At 38.1% G+C, this 27334-nt stretch overlaps 1 protein-coding gene across 2 annotated transcripts; it reads left to right on the plus strand.

Moving 5' to 3' along the window:
- Positions 1–392: 392 nt before the first annotated feature.
- Positions 393–24371, plus strand: eRF1 (eukaryotic release factor 1). Of its 2 annotated transcripts, XM_071674113.1 has the most exons (13): positions 393–530; positions 3723–3874; positions 4114–4289; positions 5501–5628; positions 8808–8958; positions 11655–11725; positions 12053–12172; positions 13322–13451; positions 15051–15177; positions 15962–16055; positions 17222–17369; positions 19129–19242; positions 21555–24371. In XM_071674113.1, exons 2-12 carry the CDS (start codon positions 3774–3776, stop codon positions 19215–19217), a joined length of 1335 nt encoding a protein of 444 aa, XP_071530214.1. In that variant the 5' UTR covers positions 393–530; positions 3723–3773; the 3' UTR covers positions 19218–19242; positions 21555–24371. The 2 variants fall into 2 exon arrangements, with proteins under 2 accessions (XP_071530214.1, XP_071530215.1); XM_071674114.1 differs by lacking the exon at positions 19129–19242.
- The last annotated feature ends 2963 nt before the right edge of the window (positions 24372–27334 follow it).

The raw sequence follows: 27334 nt of genomic DNA on the forward strand, positions 1-27334 counted from the left end.
AAGAAAACCAATGCACCTCCCACGTACTTGACTTATGTCCTTCATGCACGGAGATTGCTTCCACGTTTCCGTCAGTAATTCGATTGTGGACCATCCCATGGGAGTAGTGACCAGATCTTCCTAAACAGAGGCGTGATATTTATTTCAGAACCCACTAGGCCATGCAAAAATATTATTATAACCTGGGATTTCCAATGAACAAGTAATGCAGATGGAATTTACCTCAAGTGCAGCTAGGGGCGATGATTCCCTCGCGACGGAATGGAGCACAAATGCCTATTCTTGGGTTGAATTTCTTAGCTGTATTTACATCATATTACCTTAATTGATAATAAATAACGTGGTACAATGTTTTACGTTGCGCCATTATGCAGTGACATGCGTACGTGGTTGTGTGCGCAAAGTGATATTCCCTTGTCAACTCAACAGTGCCGCACTGCCATGCTGTACTGCTACTGTCACAGGGGGCCCTTGTAAATTTTTTCCTCTTTATTTTTAAAGTTAGTCGCACCGTAGGGACGTAAATTAAGGTAAGTGATGTCCATATATCGCCAGTATGGGATAGTAAGAGTGTGAGAGGGAAGGATGATCGGTGAGAGGCGCAGTGGAAGTGAAATATGCCGGCGCGGAGAGCCTGCCCAGTCCTATTACTAGAGAGTTTCTCTTTTGGCGGTCAGGATTCAGAGTATAATTTCCATCCTAGAGCCTCCTCAGGATCGTAGGAGGGATACTAGAGGATGATGACGCCTAGTGTAAGGGCCAGGGATACCCTAGGAGCCATATGGGAGGGCAGGGGACAATGTACAAAGCCTCGGCACAAAATCAGCTGGCGGACTCTCAGGTTACCAGTTGCCTTATCGTTGACAATTAAGGGCCTGGCAGGGGAATATTCCCATCACTGGCATGTTTTGGGCGCCTTTCAGTAGAATTTACTATACGGTGTTATGTCTTAGTGTCGGTGAGCAACTGTGAAATGAGACCACGAGAAATATCCACCGAGTTGGAAGGTGTTGACTTTGTTCTGGTAGTGTTAAGATTTCGTGGTATAAGGGCCCTAGCGACCATTCATAGTGTTCTGAAACATTCCCAGGTCATGGGACCCCCCCACAAACCTAGTGAGACTGGGATGGATTACTGGATACCCAGACATAGTGAATGAAACTAAGATGGTGAACTCCTGTGGTCTGGCAAGCTTGAGCTGGTCTCTTGAGAATTATGGTTAATCTCTATTTGATTATTTTCATATATTTGAGAGTGCAGATGTTTGGTATCTGATGATCAGTTAATGAGTGTTCTGCTGTGGGTAGTAAAGGATTATGTTGTGTAAAACATGGGTATCAGCTCATTTTCATTCAGGCACCCCTTTTTCTGGGTTACTCCTGGTGCTTCATAGAGGGAAACGAATGTTGTGATTATTGTAAAGTATGTGAATGTAAGAAATTTTAAGAAATATTCATGAAGAGGTAATATTTTAATTTCTAAAGATATTTAGGAGTTATGTGTACAGAGTAAGGGTTTAGTTTATAGTTGTGTAATTGTTATTAATTTTTTAAGTTCATTATGTTTTAATGTAATATTTTTAACCTAGACAGTGTAAGAAACAACATAAGATTTTTGAGAAACAAGAATAATCGTTTTTATGGAATGTTAGGTTCTGAGGAACTTATGATTGTAACTACTGTTTAATTTTTCTACATTGGTGCTAGTTGCTTTGTTCATTTGTCTGAAATTAGATTTTATTCGTTATGAAATCGTTCTATTTTGTATCTAGTTGAGGTGTATTTTTGTACGAGATGAGATGCAGATCGAGTGAAAGAAGGAGCAGAATTGGAGGATATGAAGGAATGCATTGTCGAGTCATCAGTGTATGAGTGCATTTGGCTATTTGTAAAAGAAAGGAAATCAATGATAAAAAGGAGAAAAAGGGAAGGAGACAGGACAGACGCTTGAAGGACACCGCTGTTGATGGAGAGGGTAGCCCAGACTTGAGACCCCAATGTCACCCACTGTCAGAAGCTTTAGATATGTCAAGGGTAACCACATAGGATTCCCAATAATCTTTCAGTGCGATGACCAATCTTTAGTAAGACAGGAAAGAGTATCATCAATGGATCTCTCCTTAAGAAGCCATATTGTAGATGTTGTGCTTAAGTGTTTTGTGCATATGGAGAGATTGAGTGAGGAAGGTTTGAGAAAAAAAATATATGTGCCAGAAATGTGAGGGACAAGGAGATGGGGGAGACCAAATTGGTATTAGAAGGATGGAGTGAATAAGATTTTGAGTGCTCAGGGCATGAACATGCTGGAAGGGGAAAGGTGTACATGGGGTAGAGTGAATTAGAGCTACACGTTATATAGGGCAATGTACTGTTAATGGACTGGACCAAGGCATGTGGCAGTTGGGATAAACTGTAGAAAAATTTTTTGGGCCTGGTTGTAGATAGGACGCTTTGGTTTTGAAACATTGTTCATGAAGGTAGATGTGGGTGAAAGGCCTTTTCTTCATATGTTCTTGGCATTGCCTTGCTAATATGGGAAACAAAAGTGTGAAAGATAGAAAGGAAGGAAGGAAAATATATGCATATCCTTACTTCCTGCCTTAAGAGTTCCTTCTATCCTTATGAGGCTTCAGTACTCAGGAAGCTGGGTATGCCCAGTGATGGGGACTGTAGGTCATGAAGTGTTGGGATTTGCATGCATCAGAGTAGGGAATGCAAAGCAATTAAGTAGTAAGTTGTAGGAGTCTTCTTTATGATAGTTGCATCGTAGGCATGAAGGATCTTAGCTATGACACAGCATTTGTTGTGTTGTAATGATTGGTTGGGTCTGGAATGTATTTGGGAGAGTGTGACCCATGTTTGTCTAGGAAATGTGGTTTATGATGGGTGTATGTCTGGTGCTTTGGAGTTTAGGACAGAGTTGGGAGAGTGGTTGGTTAGTGCTTGTCAGATAATTTCAGTTTGTAAGGTGTTTGCCAGTATTAGATTTTTTTAGGGTAGGATGATCTTTGAGTAAAGGTTACTGAAGTTTGGGGTAGGGGCAAGCTTTTTATTTTTACTTTGAGTTTGTTGGTTAGATACAGAGTGTTTTGGAAGGGAGGTCCAGGGTTGCATATTGTTGAGTACTGAGCACGATGATGAGGGAATATATTTGGAAGATCTTTTGGCTGGTCGTCATGTCAGAACTGGGTATTAGAAGCTAGTCATATACTATGGATCCAGATCTTACTGAATGGTCTGCATACAGCAGTAGTGAGCAGTAGCTAGAATAATCTCTAGAACAGAGGGAAGGCAGAATTGTCACGATAGAGGGCGACTGCTGAAGAATGGTGATAGAACACAAGTGAATGATTCATAAAGATCTTGATTTTCTAAGAGAAAACATCACATTCATAAGCTTGCGTGGATTTTTGATGAGAATATTGTTTTTAGTTTCCAGATATTATTTAGAGTAGTGAATTTGCAAATTGCATAGCATTGTATATTTTTGTGTTTAATGATATATGTCAGATATGTATAGAAGTCGTTTTATTGATTTTTACTTTTAATGGTGCAGTCAGTAAACAAGTTTTTTTTGTACAATGTATTGTTAAAGTTTTAGCATACATTGTTAAATGGTGCATCACTTATTGAAAGTAGTCTTGATTTGGTTTTGTATACGTGAATGTACAGCAGTTGCAAATAGTAGGATAATTAATGTTGTACCATTTTCTCTTTTTCCAGAGTCCATAAGTGCAAGTTTTGTGGGCCAAGTAGCACAGGCAGCACAGCATCATGGCGTCCCAGGGGTATAATTCGGATGAGACTAGTGCGGATCGTAATGTTGAGATCTGGAAGATCAAGAAATTGATAAAGAGTCTGGAAATGGCCAGAGGGTGAGAAGCAGAAATCTAGTGTTGATGGAACAGTAATGCTGAAGTCAAGGCTTTCTTACTTTTCAGCCTTTGATTTTGATTGTTGTTGGCTTTGAACTTTAAAATTTTGTCTCCAGCTTCATCTGTTCTATATTATGTAGTTAATGATGTGTTCTAAATAGTACAGGGTTTGGAAGTTATCGTGAAAATGGGAAGTTTGTAAATTTGATTTGTATTATTTATTATATTTTATCCTTCAGGAACGGTACCTCCATGATTTCGCTAATCATCCCACCAAAAGACCAGATTGCACGAGTTAGTAAGATGTTGGCGGATGAGTTTGGCACAGCATCAAACATCAAATCTCGAGTAAACAGATTATCAGTTTTATCGGCTATCACGTCAGTACAGCAGAGGCTCAAACTCTATACTAAAGGTATGCTGATGAGTGATTCACTGAATTATGGAGAAGATATATTTCTGGTGTTTCTTTGCCATAGGAAAGAAGTTGGATGTGTTAGAAATTAAATGCCTGAGGATGATGTGAGGTGGGTTCATCATGTAAGGGATTAGTGTAAGAGAGTGATGTGGTAGTAAGTACAGTCTGATTAAGAGAACTGATCAGGGTGGGCTGAAATGGATTGGTCATATGGGGGGGGGGAGTAACAAAGAATGACCAAGTGAAGAGTTTCCATTTGTTAGAAATGGAGGGAGCAATGGGGAAAGAGTGACTGTCAGTGTGTTGAAAGGATGAAGTGGAGGACGTTATGCAGTACTGAGGCCTGAACATTCATGAGTGTGAAAGGCATGCTTGAGATAGAATGATTTGCCTCTATATGCTACATGGGGGTATAAATTTTTTTTTTTTTCTTAATCACCTTGAAGAAGAGGATATATATCAGAATTTGTTGGACGGGAGAGAAAGAAGTGGGAGACCAAACTGAAGATGGAAGGATGGAGTGAAAAAGATATTTGATGATCTGGTGTTGAACATGCAGGAGGGAGAAAGATGTGCACAGGATAGAGTAAATTAAGCAATGTGATATATAGAGGGTGACTTGCTGTCAATGGACTGAACTGAACCAGGGCATATGAAGTAGTCAAGGTAAAGCAATGAAAGGTCTGTGAGGCCTGATTGTCCATGGGGGCTGTGGTTTCAGGGCATCACATATGACAGCTAGTGAATGAATGTGAGTGGATGAGGCCTTTTCTTTGTCTGATTATGGTGCTGCCTTGCTAATTTGAGGAAACTGTAATCAATTTGTGAAAGGAAATGAAAAAGATTTATGTTTATATTTTGGCAGACTTTTTTTTATCTACAACAGTCCAGAAACAAAGTACAATGCACAGAGAGAGAGGGACCTTTTCACTGAGGTTGAAATTAAGATTTTGGTTTAGCTTTGTGATTTAGGTGGCTTTTCAAATATTCATGGCAGTTACGAAATATGTTGAGGATGTGCTGATAAGTTTGCATGGTTTGCTTGTAGGCATCTCCACTTGGTGGGTTTGTCCACATATTTCATGTTATCATTTTTTTAGTTTTTTCAATGCTATGAAGTAAGATAACAGAGTTGCACTTTGCATTCTAATCCTGTATGTACTGTTGGTGCTTTTATGAAAATTAAAAAATATTATGTCTTGTTTTAGTTCCGCCCAATGGACTGGTTATCTATTGTGGTACCATTGTAACAGAAGAAGGGAAGGAGAAGAAGGTTAACATCGATTTTGAACCATTTAAACCAATCAACACGTCACTCTACCTTTGCGACAATAAGGTGGGTGTTTATACTGGTAATTATTGTTGTGGCTTCTCACCTCTTGTTATTGATGGTTAGGTATGATTGTAGCCTGGTGGTATTATTTATGTCCTTGCATAGTACATAGTGGTGAGTGACATTCATCATGGATTTGATTCTCATTCCTTAGCTTTGCTAATTTGAGTTTGATTAGATCAAGCCACAATAATTGTTTTATTGAAAGTAACTTGTTTTTAGAGATGGAGCTGAATTTACATTTTTTCTTGATTGTGTTGAAATTTCATCTTCAGAAGCATTGCTATGATAAATTTGGGTAGAAATCAGACCTGAAGAGATTATCCATTAGTGAGATAAAGTTCTAGAATAAAGCAGTTCTTAAATTTCATCTGGGAACCAATAGATAACCCATGCCTGATTTCTCTTCAAAATTTATTAAGGTAATACATCAGAAAATGAAATTAAAAGAGTTAACAACTTGCATTTACTTTATAGCATAACCTTGGTTGAGATCATGGGCTTTCCTGTGTCCTATTGAATTTGTCAGCTTCTTGGAGAACATTCCTTTCATGTCTTGAGTTTATGTACAAAGATGGAGGTGAGTTGCTTGTCCATACACTCATCGATTCTCATGTTCATAGTATACTGTGATCTTTATTCCAGGTATTTTTTTTCATGCTTGCCATTTCCCACATCAGTGAGGTAGCATCAGGAAACATGAAGAAAGGCACATCTTCTCACATACACATATTTTTTTTTTTTTATTATTATACTTTGTCGCTGTCTCCCGCATTTGCGAGGTACATATATACATATTTATATTTTTTTTTCACACATATTAGCCGTTTCCCGTATTAGCAAGGTAGCGTCGAGAACAGAGGACAGTCTTAGGGGGAAAATCCTCACTTGGCCCCTTCTCTATTCCTTCTTTTGGAAAAGTCAAAACTGGAGGGAAAGATTTGAAAGGAGAAAGTTGGGAGTAAATGTAAGTAAGAGCAAGGTTATTAGGTTCAGTAGGGTTAAGGGACAAGTAGAGTGGGATGTAAGTTTGAATGGAGAAAAATTGGAGGAAGTGAAGTGTTTTAGATATCTTGGAGTGGACTTGGCAGCAAATGGAGCCATGGAAGTGAGTCACAGGGTGGGGGAGGGGAGAAGGTTCTGGGAGTGACGAAGAATGAGTTGGAGAGAACATTATCTCTGAAGAGCAAAAATGGGTGTGTTTGAAAGAATAGTAGTTGCAAAAATATTACATGGTTGCAAGGCACGGGCTATTGGTATGGTTGTATGGAGGAGGGTGGATGTGTTGGAAATGAAATGTTTGAGGACGATATATGGTGTGAGGTGGTTTGATTGAGTAAGAAATGAAAGGGTAAGAGAGATGTGTGGTAATGAAAAGAGTGTGGTTGGGAGAACTGAAGAGGGTTTATTTAAATGGTTTGGACATAGGAGGAGAATGAGTGAGGAAAGATTGACAAAGAGGATATATGTCAGAGGTGGAGGGAACAAGAAGCGAGAGACCAAAGTGGAGGTAGAAGGAAGGGAGCTTTGTACTAGTTCTACTTGCTTGGGTATCAGGAGGGTTAGTGACAGCTACTTAGTGAGCCAGAACTTTAGTGGTTGTCAGTTTGCACTCCTCTGACTTAGGTTGCTGTCTTCTTCTGCCTCACTAACATGTGGACTAATGGCACTCTGTCCACAAACATGCTATCTCTCATGGTCTTACATAACACTTAACGACACTTAACTTGCACAACTCATTCTTTGTAACTCTAGATTTTCCTGCTGTGAGCACTTTGTGCTAGCCTTGCCTTTTGGCAACATGGTAAGATTAATAGTAGTTAATAAGAGCATTTCAGCAAGAGCATTTGGTAGAAATATTAGGTAGAAGTGGTAGTTAGAAATATTAGGCATGAGTGTTACGTAGAAGTGGTCAGAAGGAACATAAGATTAGAGCCTCTGCAAACACTGTGCTAGAATTGTCCTCTGCCAGAGACCTTTTAAGGGTGAGGCACTAAAGGCTTGGAAGTGGCACTGAAGTACTCTAGTTATGGAGCTGCTATTGCTGTGGCCAACCCTTGAGGGAGTTCCAGTTGGGAACAGGTATCAGAGATATAGATAGTTAGAGAGGATAAACAGATGTATTTGATTTTTGGATTGGGTTGTAAGGGAGGTAAGTGCAAGGGTCTTGGAAAGAGAGTCAGGTATGCAACCTGTAGGGCGTGAGGGGGGCCTGGAAAGTGTCATTTGTTGTTTGCTGATGATATAGCACTGGTGGCAGATTCAGGTGAGAAACTGCAGAATTTGTTGTCTGAGTTTGGGAATCTGTGAAAGGAGAAGGTTGAGAATAGATGTGAATAAAAGCAAGGCTATTAGGTTTATCTCTGCAGAGATATAGGTTGTTTTTGGTGTAAGTTTGAATACACAGAAGGAAGTGAAATGCTTTAGATACCTGGATATGTTTGAAAGTGTTAGTCCCAGTGATGTGTGGATGCAAATGCATGGGCTATTGAGGAGAATGTTTTGGGAATTAGATATCTGAGGACATAAAGTGGTTTGAGAAGGGTTGACAAAATAATGATTGGGTAAGAGAGAGGTATCGTAGTAAGATGAGTGGGTTGAGAATGGGTAAGAGAGAGGTATCGTAGTAAGATGAGTATGGTTGAGAAAGCTGAAGATGTTATGTGGGGTGGGAATGGTTTGTACATATGGAGGGAATGAGTGAGGAGAGGTTGATGAAAAGGATATATGTGTCAGAAAAGAAGGTGGAGACCAAATTGAAGATGGGAAGATAGATTGAGGATATTGAGTGCTTTGGGCCAGAACATGCAGGAGGGTGAAAAGTTTGCACAGGATAGAGTGAATTGGAGCAGTGTTGTATACAGGGGTTGAAGTACTGTCAGTGGACTGCCATCAAGGCATATGAAGCAGCAGGAGGAAACTAAGGAAAGGTCTTTGGGGCTTGATTGTGGATAGCAGAGTGTGGTTTCAATGCATTGTAAGTGACAGTGAATGGATGTGAGTGAATGGGTCCTTGCTATGCAGGAAACGGTGAACATCCTGTGAAGGAAAGAAAATGATAAAAGAGATGTGCTGATTGTTTATGGAAGAAGGCCAGAATTAAGAGGGACAGCATGATGCAGTTGTGTTCATGTCACTTAAAGAAGTTGTGTCTGTATTTAGTTATAATTATTATGTTTCAGTTCCACACAGAAGCTCTTTCTGCCCTATTGGCAGACGACAACAAATTTGGTTTCATTGTGATGGATGGTAATGGTGCGCTCTTTGGGACGCTGCAGGGAAATACCCGAGAAGTACTACACAAATTTACTGTTGATCTTCCGAAGAAACATGGTTAGTACTAACAGAATATGGCTAGGATTTAATTATTTATCCAAGCACCGGAAGTATGATAAAAGATGTCCTTTTCATAGAAAATGTCCCCAAGCATTGTAAACACCAGCTTGACATATCCCATGTTAACGTCTGAAATACACCTGCTCTAGGAATTTCTTGGCAGTTGCCCACGAATGAAGATTAATGTTAAACATATTTTAATTCACCAGATGAAATTCTAGCCCTCTCCTCTGAATTTACTCGAATGAATACTTTTTTGAAGGAACATCGTTTAAGGGATTCAGTAAAGGTTGCTCTTGTTGGTTTCCACAAGCTTTCTGTGTAGCATCAAAGATTTGCTTATATCCTGGTTATCCCTTTTTAAGACAGATGACTGTAGCTCAGAAGTGATATATTTTTTTCTTGAGGAGGACTAATGTGAAATAGAGGGTAATATATTTCAATATATTTGGCACTGTTATCATATCCCACACTTTGCATGAACTGTGTTGAGGTAGAATGTTGATGGTTAAGACCCTTATGCTTCAAATTGCACAATTAGGAATTGTGAAATGACAAAAGTTACTTTGCTTGGGTTACCCTACCAAATGATTTTGAGGGATATATTTAATCTTGTTTGTCTTTTCCTGCATTATCAAGGTAGCACCAGGGATAGACAAAGAAAAGGCCTCTTTCACTCACATCCATTCACTAGTTGTCATGTGCATTGCACTGAAACCACAGCCCCCTATCCACAACCAGGCCCCACAGGCCTTTTTGTGGTTTTCCCTGGCTATTAGGTTCCTTGGTTCAGTCCATTGATGGAATGTCGTCTCCACTGCACTCTATCCCTAGCATGCTTTTTACTTAACTAGATGTTCAGGCCTCAAGCACTCAAAATCTTTTTCACTTTTCTTTCATCTCCAATTTGGTTTCCCCCTTCTCTTTGACCCCTCCACTTTTGACTCGTATATCCTCTTTGTCAACCTCTCACTCATTCTCATTATATGTCTGCTTACACACACACACACACACACACACATATATATTTATGGTTGTTTAATTTGTTTATGGATAGGGTGGTCAGGGAGGTAAATGCAGGTTTTGGAGAGAGGGGGCGAGTATGCAGTCTGCTGGAGATGAGCCTGGGAAGTGAGTCAGTTATTGTTTGCCAGTAATACAGCACTGATGGCCGATTCAAGTAAGAAACTGCAAAAGTTGATTACTGAGTTTGGAAAAGTGTGTGAAAGGAGAAAGTTGAATGTGAATAAGAGCAAAGTTATTAGGTTCAGCAGGGTAGAGGGACAAGTTAATTGGGATGTAAGTTTGAATGGAGAAAAATTGGAGGAAGTGAAGTGTTTTAGATATCTGGGAGTGGACTTAGCAGAGGATGGAACCATGGAAGCAGAAGTGAGTCACAGGGTGGGGAAGAGGGTAAAGGTTCTGGGAGTGATGAAGAATGTGTGGAAGGAGAGAACGTTATCTCTGAGAGCATAAATGTGTATGTTTAAAGGAGTAGTAGTTCCAACAGTGTTTTATGGTTGTGAAGCATGGGCTATAGATTAGGTTGTACGGAGGAGAATGGATGTGTTGGAAATGAAATGTTTGAGGACAAAATGTTGTGTTAGTTGGTTTGACCTAGTAAGTAATGAAAAAGTAAGAGATGAATGGAAATAAAAAAAAGTGTGGTTGAGAGAGCAGAAGGGGGTGTGTTGAAATGGTTTGGACATAAGGAGAGAATGAGTGAGGATAGAGGATATATGTGTCAGAGGTGGAGGGAACGAGAAGAAGTTGGAGACCAAATTGGAGGTGGAAGGATGGAGTGTGAAAATTTTGAGCAATTAGGGCCCGGACATAGAGGAGGGTGAAAGGCGTGCAAGGAATAAAGTGAAGTGGAACGACATGGTATACCGGGGTTGACGTGCTGTCATTGGATTGAACCAGGGCTGTCATGTGTAATGCACTGAAACTACAGCTCCCTTTCCACATCAAGTCCCACACACCTTTCCATGGTTTACCCCAGACACTAGAACACCATTAGACAGGTAAAGGTTTAGAAGAACACCTGGCAATTTAAGTGGCAAGTCATTTATGTTTTATTTTCATAATACGTGAGATTGTTCGTAAATGGCAACACACGTGGGAGCTTGTTGGGTGTTTCAAATTCTGTAAGGGGTTTGTGAATCTTGCAGTAAAGGGAAAAGACTTTTGAAAGGTGTGGAGTAAATCCAAATGTTGGAGATGAGGAAAATTGATTTTTGAATAAATTCAAATGTCATCCTTGCGGATGGGGAGAAAGAATTTAGCCAATGTGTTTCTTGGGTGTTTGAGGAGGCAACTAAAAGGGCTTGGAGGTAGGGGCAGGAAATCCTTCCTCTTCTATAGTTGTGAGATGGGGAACTAAAGGTTTAGTTTTCCTCAAAGGCAGTCATTGTTCTTGGTGTTACCTAACTGAGTTGGGAAAGGGCAAGGCAGTTAAAAGAGAAATAAAAAAAAGAGACTGTCACAGCAAACGGAGTTAAACAGTCATGATGACATCACACATCTTTAATGCATGCCCACCTTTACTAGAAACTAATCACCCTCCTCCCATCATGCTTACACAAATGCCTTGCTATCCTGGTAAAGAATTTTGTAACTTTCCATTTACTTCATCACTTAATAGCATTTATGCTTATAATGAATTAAATCATTAATTTATTTTTGTGCTCCAGGTCGTGGTGGTCAGTCAGCTTTACGATTTGCACGTTTACGTATGGAGAAGCGTCACAATTATGTTAGAAAGGTGAGTTTTAACTACTGCTATTATCCTCTGTGTGCACTTTTTGCTACATTTTCTCATTTTATCTTGATCACTAAGGCATTTGGCGCTTGCCGGTACTCAGACTGTTTTACATAGAAATTCTTTAACTGACATTTTGAGTATTGCTATCTCACCCATTAATGGTTAAATGTGTATAGATGGTTGGTATAAGATTGTTGAAGCTGCTCCATATACTTTGTTGTTTTAAGGGTTTGAACAGTAGATACATGCATTGTTAGATAGAAATGTTGAGATTTCTTACATGTAAAGGTGTAAATGTTGAAGTATCTTCTTGAAATTTTCTTACAGGTAGCAGAGACTGCAGTCCAACTATTTATCTCAAATGATAAGCCTAACATTGCTGGATTAGTTTTAGCGGGATCTGCTGACTTTAAGACTGAACTCTCCCAGTCAGATATGTTTGACCCTGTAAGTTATCTAAACTGTGTTTTCTATCTTTTTTTATTTATATTCATTGTACTTGAATGCCGTTTCCTGTGTCAGCAAGGTAGTGCCAGGAAACAGACGAAGAATGGCCCATCCACCCATATACACATATATACATAAACACCCATATACATGCACTTATACATTTACATCCATATCTATCAATTTAGTAATATATTTGGTAGTCCTAGTGCAAAAATCTTTGTTGGACCCTTATCACTATCTTTTACCTATTCCTTATGATAAAACATTTAAGGTTTTCCTCATTAATTTGACCACTCCTTGAATATTCATCTTGCATACAGGCTTACTCATTGGGTAGGATGTGCGTTTTTATTTGTCTCCATCCAGGCTCACAGTAATTGTCTTATGCATGCAGTCTAAAATCAATTTTTATGTCAGAAACACCTCTTGCTAAATCAACTAATTCACTAAGTCTGATTATCTTCACTGATATCACAGCCCCTTGTCCATAAACAGACCACACAGACCTTTCCATGGTTTTCCCCCAGCTTTTCATGTTCCCTGGTTCTCATTAGGAAGTTTAACAAACATACAACTAATTTCTTTAAAGTGGTACCAGATAGCTTCATACTTGGATTACCTACTATCTTGGTAAATTCTGTACTGATCTTTGTATCTCATAATACTTTCATGTTTAATCTCCTTCATGTAATATGGTGTCTTTATTGTGATCATACAAAGAGATTCACATATATGTTTATTTTATAGTTTGTAGTTTGAATATGATAAAGGAAATAGTCATATTTACTGTGAATTTGACAAAGTAATTTTTTTGTGTGTGTGGGTGCTCTCTTGTAGAGTGATGAATACATACAATGTATGTGCTATGACATCTCTCAGAGTAAAATAGTGTACTTGATAAAAATATTGATTTCTAGAATTGCTTCTTAAGTAGGATGGCAGGATTCTTTGATTTAGAATATATTGCTTCCAGTGATTTCAACATCTTCAGGTATCAGACTTGGCAGTGATACTTGAAATATTTGTGAAAAATATATGAACGGTTGACAATGACAGAATTGAAGCAGTTGATAGCTGATTGCCTAATTAGTGTTATATTGTTTTTCCTGATAAAGCATACAACTTTGAAGTATATTTTCTTTTCAGAGGTTACAAGGGAAAGTGATAAAGCTTGTTGATGTATCATACGGTGGCGAGAATGGCTTCAATCAGGCCATTGAACTAGCAGCAGAATCTCTTGCAAATGTCAAGTTCATCCAAGAGAAGAAACTCATTGGTGAATAAGTTTTCTGGTTTGTTTTGCACATTGAACATCATTTGTAATTCTTTCTTTGGTTTTATAAACTATTGCATATTTCAAGACAATTTCTGAGTATCCTTATTCACTCATCTAATAGCCCCTCTGAATATGGCGGTATAGTTTTCCCCATTGTCTAATTAGTATTTAGAGTTTATCATTTTGCCCCTTTTTAATTGTTTTCTGTTGATTAGTTCATGATTATTTTCTTGATTAGGACAAGATATGTAAGAATGATTAAAACTTGATATCTTTATCCTGCAGAATTAGATTGCTTATCCCAATTACCAGCTTCTCTTTGGGGAAATTACAGTCTAAAGCTTCATGTACAGTTGTAGCACCACTCTACACAGTCCTTTAGAATTATTTTTTGTGTTTGCATATGTTTTTCTTTACATTCGCTTCTGGTGTCTCTCCTCTTGAATTCGTCTGATATTTATGCAGTATGTAAATAAGTACTGCATTTTGAATTTCAATTTCAACAGTTAAATTAGGGTCTCGTAGTTCAGTAACTTACTGATATAATGATTTGGCTTATAGTCACCTGTTACAGGGGAAATGTATCATCATAAAGTTACATCTCTCCCTCATGTGTCTGCTAATCCCCTTTAGAAAAGAAAAAAATCACCCTTAAAGCATAAAAAGGGGAAATCACAACTAATGGAAACACTGGGGAGTGGACCAGATTTTCCTTTATTATTTATTAGGATGATTGATGTGTTCTTGGGAAAGGTTTTTTAGCTTGATTTACAAAAAATGTACATTTTTGATGGAGGTTCATTATTAATTTAAGTATCCGAATGAAGAATATTTGCATAGAAGTACAGTAGTAATATGATACCTTGAATTAAACTGTGTATGTGAAGTTGCTTTGGATATGGAACGGTAGGTTGAGGCTATGGCCATATCGGCACCATGTTGATCAGCATTAAAGTGCCTTGGTATGTCTTAAGTTTATCTCTGTATTTCATGCCTCTTCAGCTTTTCTTCTTGTCGCATGACTCGCTGTTTGCTTTTGTGCAAGGTATTTTAACGCAATATACAGTGTAAACATTCCAGATTATGTGCCCATCATAACACATGTGAAATGGACAAGCTGCTGCAGGGAATTTTATTTTTGATATCTTAAGGGCATTATTTCATTCTTGTCTTCATGGACAATATACATGATATAATACTGTGTATATGTCTTGGAGGTGCTGCCTCTTGCTAGCGAATGATTGCTTGTGCCTGTGATTGCCTGGTGTTTCTGAAACATTTTCAGTTCCTTTGGTGTTTTTATCTCTTATGAAATATTTTTTCATGAGTTCCTTACACATGAAACCAGGTGCTGAAATTCTAGTATGTGGGGACTAGATGTACAGGAGAAACATTGAGAATTGTGGTTGCATTCACAGTAAATGCCATATGAAGTGAATGGAAAGTTAGCCACAAATGAAATGATAACTTACTGCTTTTAGAAATGAATATTTCACATTAACCCACACATGTGAATTTATTGTTTGTTAAAAAGCAAAATTTTTAACCTCTTTCTTGGAAATATGATTTATTTATCCAATCATTTTATTTTTGCTACAGCAAAATATTTTGAAGAGATTAGTCAAGACACAGGAAAGTACTGCTTTGGAGTTGCGGACACCCTGAAAGCTCTTGAATGTGGAGCTGTTGAGATTCTCATTTGTTGGGAGAACCTTGATCTTGTCAGGTAAGTTGCATATATTCATAAAAGAAAGATCTTGAGTGTTAAAGAATGTATTTATTTTTTGTAGTTATGCAATGTCCTTTATGAGACTGATAGCAGTCCAGATAGTAGTTAATCAGGTGGAGACTCAAGAACTGTGGTTGTGGATAAGGGTCCTACAAAAAGAAGGTAGCTTTCCTTGTGAACGTATTTTTAAAAACATTATTAGGGGTCCTTGTGACTGATCATGTTACATGATGATAAATTGATCAAGTTTTCACTCTAAGGCTATCCAAAGCAGTCTGCCTCTAAATCATCCACATTTTTAGTTACATGCAAATGATCTTGTCTTGCTCCTAGTGCACTCATATACCTTACATTTTTTACATATGCTCTCACCTTTCTGTCAAGTAATTGCACGTTTCTGGAGCTTCCCTCAGCAATTGATTCACGTATCATGCTCCACCACTCCAACCTTATTGTAGACTTGACCTTCACTTTCAAGACTGGCATTTATCTCCACTTCCCTATCCACGAATAGAAACAGTCTTTGGTCAGCAGATATTCACCTGGTTGAATTTTTAGTTTGTTGGAATGAGATGAGAGGGTGATGGAAGGTAAAGTTGAAGGATAGTAAAGATATAATTGAGGAAGATAGAGTTAATATTATTTAGAAATAAATAAAGACTAGTATTTGGAGGAGGGTTTACTTAATTATGATACTATCTGTGTAGAAGAAAACAATTTATATAATTCAATTAGGTAGAGTAGATAAGAGTAACAAGTTGATCATATTCCCTGATCTCAGATATGTCCTGAAGAACCACCAGTCTGGAGAAGAAACTATTTTACACTTAACTCCTGAGCAAGAAAAGGACAAGACTCACTTTACAGACAAAGCTGTAAGTTCATCTGTTCATACATTTTCATTTAACGTGTCAGTTTGTTGAAATCATTTGCACTTGGAGGTTTTACATGTGTGATAATATTCAGATTGCCCTTGCATGGAGGTTTTACTTGTGTGATAATATTCAGATTGCCCTTGCATTACATCAGAGTTATCCTTTCATTGTTGCTTTGTGAGAGTGGAGTAAGAGCCACATGATACATTTTGTGTAACCATCATGCATTTACATTTACCTTTTTTTGTTTTCTTGCATGTTATCCTTTTGTACATTGCCCATATTTCCAGAACACTCCAACCAGTGCTTTGTTGTTATTTGCCCTCAGTCAAAATAACATTAAAAACTTCTTGTTTAAAGTCATTTAACTTAAAACATATGTCTTTTGAGGCACATTATACTTGTCAGTTTTTCAGTTTAAGTGGCTGGATGGAATGGTGAATTCCTTTGATTTTTTACTGGTTTACCATATGATATGGGATATAGATTGTGCTCTCAGAAGTCTAAAAGGATTGATTTTCCTTTTAGGGTTAATGATAATCAGTGCTTCCAGCCCCCAATTTACATTTGCATTATATTATTGGAAACCTCGTTGCAACTTGAGTCATTGTAAATTGAGTTGTTGAAACCCACAGTATAAGGGGGATTATGTTCCATAACAGTTTTCTGCATGTTTTAACATGAAGCAACTTAATTTGAAAACAACTTACAATGCTCTCGTTTCATTCATTTAAGATGATATTAAATGAAAACTTAGCAATAATGAATTTTATTACGTGGATTTGTAAAGTTGTTGAGCATAATGCTTTTTCGGTGGTTTTTAGGATGAAGTAGATATGAAAAGATGTAAAACTATTTCCAGAGAATCGCATATTTGGGCTTCCTTTAAGCATACCACAAATATTGGTGATGCGGGTTTGAGGTGATGGTGGAGTTAGGATTACTGGGAGGGAGTGGAAGGGGTTCTAGGCTTGCCTTCATCACCCCTTGAATTATTTGATTCTGCAGCTGTTGTCAAATCACAGGTAATGCAGACTCTACATAACCCTTTATGACCTCTGGACTTTCTGAACCTAACTTGCACTGAATGTTTTACAGTTGTTTTTATTGATAACACCAAGCTATAGTATCATAATCTTTTGATTGTTTCATTTGTTTTTTCGCAGACTGGGGTAGAACTGGAGTTAGTAGATTCAATGCCATTACTAGAATGGCTTGCAAATAACTACAAGAGCTTTGGTGCAACCTTAGAAATTATTACAGACCGCTCGCAGGAAGGCTCACAATATGTCCGAGGGTTTGGTGGTATTGGAGGTATGTATTAAATTGATTAATAATTTAGGACAGAGGTACTTTATTATTTAGAGATTTTTGGTCTTTATTGTTTTTTCTTATCCATTCCTTTATGAAGCTATGGTCCTCTCAGGTCAATCACATCTAGTAGAACTTGTATAATCTTTTAAGTATTATGTGTCAGTTTTCTTTCGTAACTAGTTATACTATCATTTCCTCATGCTGTGCAAATTCTCTCTTGCATCACACATTCATATTTCAATCATTAATGAAAAACTAGTTTAGAACTCCTCTGCTGTCTGTTTAATTTGAGGCTGCAGTATGCTTGATATGTGGAAATATAAGTTAACCATTGTGTAAGGGATGCTTCATTGTGTGGCACACTCTTCTTTATAGGGAGAGTATAAGAATAATAGATAATTAAAGGGCAAGAAAAACTAATGTCGGAGAATTATTTGAAGGACTTTAGCTTTTTTGGGGAGGAAGGGGGAGTTCCTGGATGGGGCCCAGCCATCATCCACAAATTAAACCTTGGGTGCATTTGATAATGGTGACTGGTTCATAGATATGGACATATTTGTTTTTTACGAGTATTTTACGAGTATGATTGTCCTCAAAAATTTTGTACACTGTCTAGTAAATCTAGCCATAATATCACCAATATGAAGTGAGTTTAAAGACTGATGCCTAAGACATTTGTTGATATTTTTAGTTTATCTTGCTATCTTTGTTTTTGTATTGTAAATTTTTCCATGATTGTGAATTATTCCCTTATCATACTGAATGAAGAATAGGTAGGTATATTATGCATCAATAGTGTAGTCATCTGAATTGGTCAATGTAATATTATGAAAAATATTATGTAACATGGTGATTTTGTAGAGTGCCATAAGTATTTATGATCACTTTTATTGTCTCCAGTATTTCTGGTCATATATTAACAGACTCGCCCTGTTTTTGGTTATGCTATGAGAGACTTCAACTTTGGGTTGGCTATATCATTGACATTGGACAAAAAAGGGTACTGTGTTATCAAGGACCTTCATGCCATAAATGAGTCTGTTGTTTTCCTGCCCCTGCATGGATTAGAGCCACTACCAGGCTAAGACAACAGCTTTTGCAGCTTCTCAGTTGATCTGCCATCAGTGCTGCCATCAGCAGACAACAAATGATTCACTTTCCAGGCCTCCCCTCCCCTCCTGTTTACTTCATAATCGCCCCTCTTTTTAAGGATCCTGCATTTACCTGCCTCACTACCCCACCTATAAACAAATTCATCAGCCATGGTGACGTCACACACTCCTGCTGCAGACCCACTTTCCCTGGAAACATTTACTCTTCTCTCAACCTCCTCACACACAGCTAACACTATAGAATCTTCTCACTGCTTCTTGTATGTCTCATCCCACACCATGAATTAGTAAGACCTTCCACAAGGCTTCTCTTCAACCCTATCATATGTTGTTGATACGTGTAGGTATGTCACATTTAATGTATAATCGACTCTGGACATTACACTAACTCATGGATACATATATATGTGTTGGGTAGAGAGCCTTACTTGAGTAATGATACTTTCAGTATCTCAGGGATATATTTATGGTGGGTAGGGTGCCAAACTTGAATAATAATAGTCTTATTCATAAGTTTGTGAAATTTCTGATGGGACCATACCTTTTCTTTCAGCCAATTTGAGTATTTGTTATCTCTTTCTATCTGCTTTCATACTTTTAATGATTATTCTTCATTTGATTTATATGCTTAGTGTTATGTTTGTTAGGCATCCTCCGGTACAAGGTGGACTTGCAATGTCTGGAAGATATGGAGGAACTTGCTGACCTAGATGTTGATCTGGATGATTATATTTGAATATAATCCACAAATTTGGTTTCGGGTCAGTTAGTGGATTGCTTTATTTTTGTGTGATTTAGCATGTTTTCTCTCTAATGTAACTTTAATTGTATCAAAAGTTTTCAGTAAGATGGTGGGGTTTTCTTTGAAGTGGCTCCAGAAATAATATATCTAACTCTGAATTAAGGTTGCATGGTAGGATGAATAACTTTGATGTTGTTGTGGTAATAAATATTAGTTGTTTTTATTATTGCATGGGTTGATTATACAGTTTAGGTTTGTTATATGAATTATGATTTTCAATTAACTACAGTATTTTTACTTGCCTTAGTGTTAGGAACAAACTAACAAAGGCCTCATTTGCACAGACTCCCCACTCTAGCTGTCATTTATAAATGTACTGAAACAAGAGCTTACCATCCATGGTGAAGTCCCAGAGACTGTTCTTATTTATAGAGGTATCAGCTTTTTGAGTGTACTTGGTAAGATGTATGGAAGAGTGGTGACTGAGAGGGTGGTTTCTTGCTCTGAGCAGCTGATTGTGGAAAAACACCATGGTTTCAGGAAAGTTAGCTGGTTTATGGACTGGTTTATGTACCTGCAGAAAGTTCATATTGGGGTTGACAGAGATGCTGTATGGAAATTGCTATGGATATATGGTGTAAATTGAAAGTTACTGCATCCACTGAGGAGCTTTTACTGGGGAAGTAAGGCCTCCATATTGTAGGAAGGGACGAGGGAACTGTTTCCTGGCGAAGGTGGGTCTGCATCAAGGGTGTGTGATTTCATTAAGGGTGTTAAATCTATTTGAGAATGGGACAGTGAGGGGGTAAATGTAAGGATGATGGGGCAAGGCTTATATCTGCATTATGCTTGTATTAGAGGAACATGGAAGTTTTTAGAGAGTATGTGAAAAAAAATTAAAAGTGTGAACATAGTAAGTTAATGAAGTGCTGCAGGGTGGTTAGACAGGATGTTTTAAAGAAAGCTTTGAATGGGGGGGTTCTTTGAGGAAGTGGTGTACTTTAGGTACCAGGAAATAAATGTCTCAGCAGATGGAGTCATGGTAACTGAACCAAGTCTTAGTTTCGGAGGGTGGGTTAAAATTCTGGATGCATATTAGGAGTGTATTGAAGAAGTCATTGCCTGTCAGGGTTAAGGTGTATATATATGTTTAAAGGTACAGTAGTCCTGACAGTGTTGCATGGATATGTCTTGGACCATGAACAAAGAAAGGAATAGGTTGGAGGTGTTGGAAATGAAGTGCCTGAGGATTTTTTATGTATGTAAGAGGGTTTGATATTAAGTGTAGTCTCATTGAGTTTTTTATCATTGTGTACTGAAATGGTTTGAATGTATACAAACGATATGTAGAAAAAGACTGTCTTACAGGATCTACATGCCAGAAGTGGAGGGACATAGGATTGGGGTAGACCAAGAAGCATGTAGAAGGATGGAGTGAAATAGGTTTTGGGATATTGAGGCTGAAACATTCAGGAAAGTAAGAATCATGCAAGGGACAGAATGAATTGGATCTATGTTGTATATAGGGGTCACATACTGTCAGTGGGCTGAATCAAGACATAGGGAACAATCTAAGATAGATATTGGAGTAATCTGTAGGGCTTGACTGTGGATGAAAGTCCCAGATTTAGGTGCTTTGTGCACGTCAGCTAGAGATTGGATGTGTTTGTTCTAGTTGCTACCTCGCCAAGGATTTTTTTTTCTTTTCAACCATTTCATCTGCTTTATGTGGTAGCATCAAGAACAGAGCCCTTGAGAGTGGCAAATCACCTTTTCCAGTTCCATCATTTAGAAAGTGATGATACAAGAGGCAGAGATTTCCAGCCACCCTACTCCATCCCCTCTTAGTTGCCTTTTTTGGCATATAGGAGATACATGGGTACTGGTTTTTCTGTGACATGTAGGAGATTTGTGGGTTGTCTGTTTTTCTTCAACACCCCAAGGAATAATTTTTTTTCTGAGATAATTAAGTAGTATTTTTTCCTAATCTAGCTTTTAATACTGACATCCTGAAGTCCTTAGTTTTCTGTTAATGAGTTGGTATGTGAATGGATTTGCAGCTGTTGCTTGTGAGAGATCACCAGACATTCTATTAAGAATTTTTGTTGTATCTGTTTTTTTTTTCACCTTAAAAAAAATTCTTGATGTGTCATGTTAGTCAGATTCCATTTGTCAAGGATTGAAGAATGTTTGTTTTCCAGAAATCTATTTTCAAGAATGAATACAAGTATTTTTGTGATTGCAGAAGGAAGGTAACATAGTGATCTTGTTTATGTCTGTTAGGAGTTGTTGCAAAAAACTTAACTATATATACTTTTTTATTTTTTGCAGGGATCTTGCGCTACAAGGTAGACTTACAACAGCTAGCAGACTTGGAAGAGGAGTTCAACGACATTGACTTGGATGACTATATGTAAATATTGGGTACTGCCTGGACACAGGGCTTGGCAGTAAAGGAGCAACACCCTGGGGAAGACCTCAGTACTGGAGAAATACTTCCCTTGGGGAGCATATTTAGTATGGGATCACCTGAAGAGAGTGCTCTCAGTGTGAACTACTCCAGGTGCTGCACAGCTCTGATGTTCCCTTGTTGAGACGCAAGTCACTCCTGAACCACCATCGTAGTGTGGTTCTACATTGTTGCCTGACAATCAGGCTTTTCTGTTCAATATTGTAATAAATTTTGAATATTATTACTAGCATCTAATCCTGGGTAACATTTTTACAAGGTGGCACATTGTGTGGGTGCTCGGGACAGGGGAGTGGGAGACTGATTAGGGAAAGGGTGGGTGGGATGCCGTAGGGAGGGAAAGGGGTTATGGAGGCGCTACAGGAAACAGGGGATCTGCATCAGAGTGGTCATCATTCTAGGCCAAGGCCATTGGACTAACTAGACTCCGCTTGTTTCATAGATACATTTCTTGCCATCATACTCAGAGCAAGGGAAGTACCTTATTAAATCTCAATCATATTGATGCTAGTAAGATGGATGACTGAAAATATAATATTTGTTTGAAATACATGGTGGGCCTACCAACCAGTTTACTCATATGTATAATCATAAACCCAATTCTAAACAAATAAATTTAGCACAGCCAATCAAAGCACTAATGCAGTACAGTATATCAGAACTTTAATCTTTTATTTTAGGGTTACAAAAATTATAGACTTATGAGTGGATACACTGGTTTGGCATATGTTGTAGAGCTTTTGCTCAGTAGTCTAGCAGCCCCAAGTTAAAGGTCTTATGTTTTGTACAAACGATAATAGGGGATTTAAGATTTTCAGAGTACATGTATTTTGTAATATGTCAAATCTACATCTGTGGGAATCAGGTGTGGCAGTCATGGTAGTTGGGGTTGCTGACTAAAATTCCTTATTAGCACTGGATACCTAGCTAAGTAGGAATTTGCTAAATTCATTGTAGTAGTGGATGTAATTGCAGTGTGATATGCTGACAAAAGAAAAATTATTCAACTAGTCTTCATGTATTTCAAGCATTAAGTCTCGAGTTGGTAAGATTATTATTTAATTTGAAATTTGTTTGCTAAGCATATTAGTGGAGAAGAGAGTCCAACTTGGCCCATTTTGTAGAATAAGCTGGATGATTATGAGCCAAGTGCATCTTTCTGATAATCGTGGTATATTTCCTCCTCTGATGCTGTGATGACTGCTGTTATTCTCTTGTTTGTTTCTGTTAGATGATATAGTAGCCAGTCAGGGTAAGTTTCTTTTAAGAAATTCAAATGGTCGATGGGAAACGGTCAGAACAACAGGTACTTGTCAAATGAAGCTCGAGGCCGGAGGAAATCATTACAGTGCAATGCTGAGATATGCAAGACAGATGTGCCGAAGCAAGTGATATAAAGCTTTATAATATGATGGCCAGGTCCCTCCTGATTGTGTGACTGCTGCCCTAGGGTCCTGTTGGAAGCCTGGGACTCTCCTAGGTCTTTATGTTTTTCATGCTCAATGAAGGAGAGCCAAGCAGGCTGTGGATATATGTTCAGCAGACTTGAGCCCAAACAACTGATGGCAGACTTGCTATGTTGGCAAGTACAGCTGATGGCAGTACTGTCTGACTCAACTGTTGGTAGCTTGACATTGTTGTCAGACAGTTGATGGCGGGTTGACATTGTCTCCTGATTCAGGACTACAGTGTTACCTGTTGTTTTTGATACTGTTAGCCCCCAGTGTGGTTCATTTTTGCCAAACTGTAGCATCTTATCTGTGCCTTATTGGGTATTTTTATGTTCCTGTTCTTGAGAACAGGGTATAAGTATTCATGCGAGGAAATGATAGACTAGGAAGACTTATTGGCTCGTCTTGACAACCAAGTGTCTGCACATTACCTCAGTTTGCACTTCCAGTTTAGGTGGAGCCTCCAGTGAAGGTTTGAGCTCTCGAGTCAGGGGAGTCCTTATGGGTGCAGAACAGCAGATGCATCGTGGATTGTTTGAAAGATGGTTGCCAGAATTCTACATCAACTATATTTTATTGGTAACAAAGAACGATCCACAATGCCTTTGCTCATAACTAAACTTTGGGAATTGCATACATAATATGCCACTACTTCATGGCATTCTGTCAAGATGACTAAGTATGGGTTATTGGATGTGAAAGGTGACTGACTGCCATGAACTGTTTCTTTGAAAAATTTATCTAAAGATTTTTAAGATTATCATATTGATAGTTTTTATAATTGAATTTAAATCAGATGATGCCATTTGATATTATACATAATAAATCCCAAGGATTTTCAAAAGAGCTGTAATAAAGAAAGAAAAAATCTTGTATCCAGTGTTTTGGTAGTGGATAAGGCAGGCAGTGACCATAAACAGTATCCATCCATAGTTAATCACTTACAGCTCACAGTTGTCAAAATTTTGTCAGATTATTTTAGGGCTCTGGCAAACTCCATTAACTCGTAAACATCATCCTCAAGTTTCTGTATAATGCTTTTGATATTTTATGAAATTTTATTCATAAATGCAGTTTTGAAACTTGAAAATGTAAGAGATCTTGTTGAAAAGATTCTGTCTCTTAACTAAAGTCCCCAGCCCAAGTCAGCCGCCAGTGTACTATTGTTTTCTCTAGGGTTTTGAACACCTGTATGGATCGGCTAATAAAATACTTAGGGAAAGTTGATCATAATTTTTTTCACATCCTGCTTTATGTAAAGTAACATCCTTTTTCCAAATAGGTTTTGATTTAATGGTCAATCAGTCATTTATGTTTTCCTGTTAGGTATTGTTTATTTACTTTTTATATTCATTTATTTGTGATTACTAATTGTGTATTACAGGGGGAATTTTTCACTTGTGTTACCCTGTCTCTTGACCTTGTTTATGTGTACCATGTCTTTACTGCTGTGTATGTAGATCCAGACATGCATGTGCTACACACACACACACATGCACATGCATGCAGTATCCTGTGTGTGTGTTGGAAATGAAATGATTGAGGACAATATGTGGCATGAGGAAGGTTCATCAAGTAATAAATGATTGAGTAAGAGGAAGGTGTGGTGGTAAGAAGCATATGATTAAGGGAGCTGAAGAGGTGTATTGTAATTGTTTAGACATATGGGGGAAAATTACTTATGAGAATCTGATTAACAGGTATACATGTCATAAGCGGAGAGAACAAGAAGTACCACCTATCTGCTTACAAGTACCTGTGATGAGATTTCACCACTATGGCAGGACTAGCATTTCGTACTTATCGCTTGGCTTGCTTAATGGACACTGCTTTTTCTACACCGTTACTGCTCTACCCATCAGATGTCTTGTGTATATGCTTCTTTTCTCTGGGTACTCATTTGGTATAGTTTTTTGAGGTTCGTCTTATGTGGTCATAACTATGAGTACTTTTTTTTATATATCTTTGTAGTTGCTCCTTGTATGTATCTTAGTTCTCCATATATTGCTATAATCCTTTCACCATGATAAATTGGAAAATCCTGAAATCATTTCTTGCATTAAGCTGCAAGAACAGAGAAGTTCCTTACAGTTTTCAAAAAATAGTTTGAAGATCCTATGTGGTTTGTTGCCCCTCTCCCAAGCAGGAGATAGCACCAGGTTGGCATAGGTTGCTGCCCTTATGCACTGGCTGACTGATACTTCACACATAAACCATGACTTAGATGATGACTGCCACCCTTTTTTGATTCATTTGTCTTTTTTTTCTTTCTCTTTTTACCTTGTTCTATGCATATACCTCTCTGTATCTCTGACACCTGTTCCCTTTGGGAACTTCCTTAAGGGGGTAGCCATGGCAAAAGAGTCTCCATTAATGTTGAACTCCAGGGCTGCTCTTTAACCTTTTGTGCCTCACTCTTAACAGGCCACTGGCAAAGGGCAACTCTACTGTAGTATTTTCAGAGGCGCTTTCCTAATGTTCCTACCAGCTAATTCTACTGTGTCTACCTAATTTTCCTGTCTAATGTTACAACCTACTACTACTACACAATGCTTTCAGCTAATGCTCTTACCTACTATTTCTACCTTTTTTTTTTTTTAGCCAAAGTTCTTGTCTAACATTCCTACTTATTACTTCTATCCATTGTTCCTACCTTGTTTTCAGTTATTTTCATACTTCATTGATATTTTGATGTCAAGATATGCCGTGTAAGTGTGTGTTATGGATTGTAATGCATAAATAAGATAAAATGCAATATTTTTTATTATTAACTTGATCAGTTTCCCATCTCAGTGAGGTACTGCCAGGAAATTGACTAAGAACAGCCCATCCATTTATATACACATATATACATAAATGCTCATACACATACATATACATACTCATACCAGACATATACACTACATATTTATACTTGCTTGCTCTCATCCATTCCTGGTGCCATCCAGCCCCACAGGAAACAGCATCGCTACCCCCTGCTTCAGTGAGTAGCGCCGGGAAAACAGACAAAAATCTCCATATTTAGTCTTCCATTCTCCTTGTTCCCTCCACTTCAGACATCTATCCTCTTGGTCAACCACTCCTTGCTCTTTCTCGTGATGTCAAAATTGTTTCAGCATAGCCACTCGGCTCTCAACCATCTGTTTATCAATACACCTATCTCTTACCCTGTCATTTCTTACCTGATCAACCCTCCGTACACCATTTATTGTCCATAGACAATTCATTTTCAGCATATTCCCCTTTTTTGTACATTCTCATCTGTAGTCTATGCTATACCTTCAAGCATGCCCATCTTTGCCTTCCCTGATAGTGATGTCTCTTTCCACGTATTCCTCACTAATCCCTAGTCCTTCACCTACTATCCCACTGAAAGATGGCTCATCTATTGTTTCATACGCTTCCATGCCCACTCAGGTATCTGAAATACTGTACTTTATCCAAGTTTTCGCCTTTCATTCTTGCACCCCCAGCTGATCTATGTCTGCAGTGCCAAACTTAATATTCAGGCTTTTATTCACATTTACCCACAACTTTCTCATTTCACACGCAGTCACAAACTTGGAAGCCAATTTCTTCACTTTCTCACTTGAATCTGCCACTGGCATATTGTTCTCTGCCAACAAAATTGACTTAACCTCCCAAGCGCCTTGCACTTTCAGACCACAATGCTACTTCTCTAAAGAACCACATTTACTTACCTCTCCACCCAATCCACCAACGCATCATATTATTCAAAGCAAAAATCTAATTCACTCATCCTCTTCCACTTCAGGAACCATTGTTCAGATTGTGCAGTGTAGTGCTATGTTTGATATTAGTATTGTGTTGTTAGGATGTGAGGTCATCTGCATAAGAAATTAACTTCATGTAGTTTGCTGGAGGTAATGGGAGTAATTTAATCAACAAGAATCTTTGTAAAATCTTGGTAAATGCCTGATGAAATGCACGAGAGATAAACAAGATAGATGGAGAGGACATATGTTTTGCCAAATGAAATATGCCTGTAAGGAGTAAGTAGACCTTAAAAGAAAGACTGGACAGCCTGAAAGGCTTTGTGGTAGAGAGGTTTTGTGAAATGTACAATGAGGGAGTAGACGCATAAGTACCTCAAGCCTCAATTATAGAGGGTGACATTAGAAAAAGGAAGGAATGGTTTAATAAACAGTGTCATGAAGCAAAGGATCTCT

This window comes from Panulirus ornatus, chromosome 19, assembly GCF_036320965.1.
Source record: "Panulirus ornatus isolate Po-2019 chromosome 19, ASM3632096v1, whole genome shotgun sequence".
NCBI classification, from domain to species: domain Eukaryota; kingdom Metazoa; phylum Arthropoda; class Malacostraca; order Decapoda; family Palinuridae; genus Panulirus; species Panulirus ornatus.